This window comes from Trichomycterus rosablanca, chromosome 1 (genome assembly GCF_030014385.1).
Source record: "Trichomycterus rosablanca isolate fTriRos1 chromosome 1, fTriRos1.hap1, whole genome shotgun sequence".
Classification (NCBI taxonomy): domain Eukaryota; kingdom Metazoa; phylum Chordata; class Actinopteri; order Siluriformes; family Trichomycteridae; genus Trichomycterus; species Trichomycterus rosablanca.
In genome coordinates, this window is record NC_085988.1 from 16,731,145 (window position 1) to 16,735,678 (window position 4,534).

Below are 4,534 nucleotides of genomic sequence, written 5' to 3' on the forward strand. Positions count from 1 at the left end.
CCTGCCTACTGTATACTATGTAACAGTCTATTTTTGTTTTAAACATTTTCACTTGCTCTGACAGAATTCTTTTGAAACTTGTAGTTTCAAAATATTATATAAGTTTTATGATCTGCCCTCATTTTGTAATGATGTTTAAGTCAGTGGATTGTGATGACCACAATAAATACTTTAGCTTTTCTTTCAGAATAGTGGGTTTGGATGTACATATTAAACCATTGCCCTGATGTAAAACCTTTTCAGCTTCAATTTCTTTATGACCAACTGTGTCATATTTGTTTCCATGAATGTTTTTATATTTAGTGAAATCCAGTCATGCATTGTTTTCACTGGCTGACACACAACCCCTTAAAGACTTAGCCCCATGCAGAAAAGTTATCAAAGCATCATTTTCATTTAGTACATCCCCTATTTTCTCCAAACTTACATTTTGTGACTTAAGTGCTTTATTTTTATTTTCACAAGTCCAAAGCAATTGTTGACCCTTTGGTCAACATAAGAGTAGTTATTCCTGAGCTTTTTTTGCTCTTCCAGATCATGTGTTGGCTTTTAGTTTCTCTTATCTGAAATTTTTAATGTCATTTAGTGGACTTAGTGGACTTTTTATAGCCTTTCTTTCTCTGCTTTGTGGTAATCAACCAGTTTACTTCTATTGTACAGTATTATCAGTCAGCTGCCTAGCAAAGCCCATGTCTGTTAAGCACAGAGTTTAAAGAGAGAATTAATCAACTTGGAACCATTTAACTCAGCCCATCCACATAGCCAATACTTATTTTTTTCAATCTTGGAAAAAGTCGTTGTGAAAAGTTAACTAAATTATATCCTCCAAACAGTGCCTCTGTTAGACTGGCCTCTAAATGGCTGTTTTTTAATCCTGTCTCAAAACACATTTTAATTCTTTGGCTTTTGAATTGTATGAAGGCTCTTTATCTTTTGTGTAAACTGGTATCTCTATAGCAGGAACAGTGACTCACTGGGCAGTACTGTACCTCATTATATTTTATTGTAAGGAAAAATACATTTGACTATCGTTGGACAAATAGAGAGTAAAAACTTTTATTTATTTATATTTTAACAGGAACATTGAAACAATGGATTCTCAAATTGCAAAGAAAAACCAAAGCCTTACCACAGCAGAGGAGATGAGAAACCAAACGAAGCTTGTGATGCAACCTTATGCTAACTGGGAGGAATATCTGACTCCTGCACCACTCTCCATAGCCATCATGGCAGAGCTTGTCTTCATATCTTCCAAAACCGATTTCTCCATCAACAGAAACCCACCCAAGGATGGCTTCAAGTACATCAAATACCCAGATTCATTTCGTGCATGCCTCATGCAAGTGTGTAACTCTGGCTGGTGGGCATTCAATGAGGCCCACAAGAACATGGACCAGATTAGACTCTACACGTTAACTGTTCCAGATTACATGAAGACTGCTGTTAAAATTCTGTTCCAAGGTAACAGCGAGGTTGTTGAAGCTCATCTCCCTGACCAGCTGGAGAACATCCGTACCATTGCAGATGAGTGTCTTCTGCTGGCTAATGCAACTGAAAAGCGCTTCACTGATGTCATCAATATTATCCAAGAATTGCTGGAAGCCTGTGTAAATGCTGAGTACTTTTATGGAAAAGAGTTAGAGAAAATAAAAAACAAACTGCAGGAGAACAAAATGAAGAAACAATCCTCAGAAGAGGCTGTTGAACTCTCTAAAAAGGCAGCCAAAGAAATGGAAAGGCAAATGAAAGATGCACAGGAGAACTACAGCCAAGCAATGAATTCCATACCCAGTGGATGGGATATGTTGGGTATGAATGTTGCTGAAGCCATGACAGAGAGCCTTACAGCTTTAGTTCAAGGATTAACAGCTTTAGTCGCACAGCGAGGGAACAGTAAAGCTGCAACAACAAATGCTGATACAAAGAGCGACACTGAAGGTGAAGACAATGTAGTTGATGGTGTGGATAAAATTAACATCTATAGCAAGTCTGCAGAAATCCTGAAATATGCTACAGATATTCAGGAGTTTGTGATTGATGACCAGATTAACTGGAAAGGCTTGTACGACCAAAAAAACAAAGCTACAATTACAGATTTTCCAGCCGAACAGTTTGAAAGAGTCAAGGGCGATCTGCAAAAGATACGGAAATGCAAACCAAATAATCAAGCCCAAAGCATATGTGAAGAAGGAATTGAGATCTGCAAAGAACTTGCAAAATATGCACTAGATGGGAAATGTGAGGCGAGCGAAACAAAAGTGTTAATTAGAAAAATCCTAGGTTTGACTGAGTCAGCTCGCAAATTTGACAGCAAAAGCAAAAATGTCACAAAATCTCCTGCTCTGGCACCGAAACCACCAATGATGTATAAGGAAGAAAGTAAATCAGGGAGGATGAGTGCTTCACAAATGGCATCCGAAAATGCAATGTTCCGTGTGGAGCAGAGCCGTGCTCAGCTAAACCAGACTAGAGAAATCTATGATAAGAGTATTGAGAACATGGAGAAGAACCAAAAGGAATTGACTGACATCTTAATCCAGTTGAGACAATGTAAGGTCAAAGAGATAGACTTTAATACCACCATAGAGATGCTGATCAAAGGTATGGATGCCATGGGAAGGGTGAAGGAGCAATGGGAGAAAATGGTGCACTTTTTTCAGATGGTGTCCAACATCGTGAAGACCAGTCTGACAAGAACTCTTAATGATTTTGCACAGACATCAGAAAAGACACAAGCACTTTCCTACAATGCAAAGCTCTACTCAAAAGATCTGCTTTATAATCAAGCCTTTCAAGCCACCAACATCGCCAGTCTTGTCCACATGATTTCAGCCACCTACACCGAGGTGTCCAACAAATACTTGATGGATCGGGTCAGCTGTCTGGGAAAACTTATGGCCATGGACAAGAGCAGTCCAGAGTTTGAGAAGGAGCGTTTGGATCTGGGAAATTCTTGCGATTCAGCTCAGGAAGCTATTTTGCACCTCGTCCTCAAGAACAAGGAAGAGTTTGAAAAAAAGAGTGATTCTAGGTTGAACAAGATTGACCAAGAGCTGCTTGCTATTCTTCCCTCCATGGCTCCAGAAGAAATGAAGAGTATTCAAGCTGCTGCTCAAAGTGGATTCACAGAGGAGGAGGAAGAAGACATGTATGCTTAAGGGACTGGACAAGAATGAAACTTGTCTACCATTACAAATCGTAGAGCATACAAATTGTTGCATAATAAACACAGCATATTAATAGAATATAGCATATGAATAGAATATCAGTTCGTTTTTTGTCTGGACAAAACTCACTAACATACTCAAGTTAAATAGGCAGAAGTTTCTCTAGAAGGTGTAGCAGGATGTTGTAGTGTTTGTGTGTTTTACATCTTTAACAATCTATATCCTTGTTTATTCAAAATAAAAAGTTAAATGCTTTTTAGGTTAAGGGGACTTTAAGAAATAAGGCTGTTATTGCTTGCTTTTAGTTGTATGTATGAATATTAATCGTATAGTACATAGAGGCTGCAGTCCATTCTAAACTAATCATCACTTTGCGATAACCTGTGTGCACTCAATGTAGTGAGTATTCTTAAAAGCTCACTGTAAAGGGCAAACATAAATCATAGCTATCTTCAACTATATTTTAAAAGCTTAGTTTAGTTTTATTGGTAATGTTTAAACTTGAATTGCATTTATATGTAAACCTGATGCATTTTTATTTAAAGTGAAAATAAAGCATTCTAACCCTGAAATATACATCAGTTATTCTCAGTCATAACTCAGTTCAAACTGATAACTTCAGATTGAATCACAGCCAAACACATTGTTATATTAAGTTTATGATTTTTAACATTTCAGATTATTTCAGAAACTATATTTGATTGAGAAAATGTTCATATGAGATAATTATATTGAATTATATTGATTGTTGTTTTATTTCAACCAGTCAAATAAAAAATGTAATTCAACGTCCACTGTCTGATTCTTCAGATTCAGAAAGTATTTGCACACTTCATTTTGTAGTGGTTTTGACTTTTAATGAATAGAATGACCACTTTATGCATTAACTCAGTGATGTACTGGAATTTAAATCTAGTAAATTATAAGTTAAATAATCTGTTTGTGAAAATTTGTTTAAAAAATGTTTTTAGCATTTACAAAGATTTCCCAAACAAATCGCTAAAACTATAGTTTGCCGACATGTAATATGGGAAAAAAATAAATATGAGTTTTATTGACTTTAATTTAAGTGTATGAAGTGTAAACTTTTGACATCAACTGTCAGTTGACTGTAAGTAATGCAAGTAAGGCCTGCAGTTCAGTTCTTTAGATGTTCATCTGGATGCTTTGTCGATGAATTCTTGGTAAAATTTTGCAAGCTGGGGAAATCAGTAAAACACTCAGTGGGTAGCACTGTCACCTCACAGCAAGAAAGTATTGGGTTCGATTCCTAGGTGGAGCTGTCCGGGTCCTCTCTGTAAAGAGTTTGCATGCTCTCCCTGTGTCTGTGTGGGTTTCCTCCAGGAGCTCCGGTTTCTTCCCACAGT

At 36.9% G+C, this 4,534-nt stretch overlaps 1 protein-coding gene across 1 annotated transcript; it reads left to right on the forward strand.

The window, feature by feature from the left end:
• The first annotated feature begins 1,091 nt into the window (after nt 1–1,091).
• LOC134319241 (uncharacterized) lies at nt 1,092–3,397 on the forward strand. The gene has a single exon (XM_063000304.1). It carries the CDS (start codon nt 1,092–1,094, stop codon nt 3,156–3,158), a length of 2,067 nt encoding a protein of 688 aa, XP_062856374.1. The 3' UTR covers nt 3,159–3,397.
• The last annotated feature ends 1,137 nt before the right edge of the window (nt 3,398–4,534 follow it).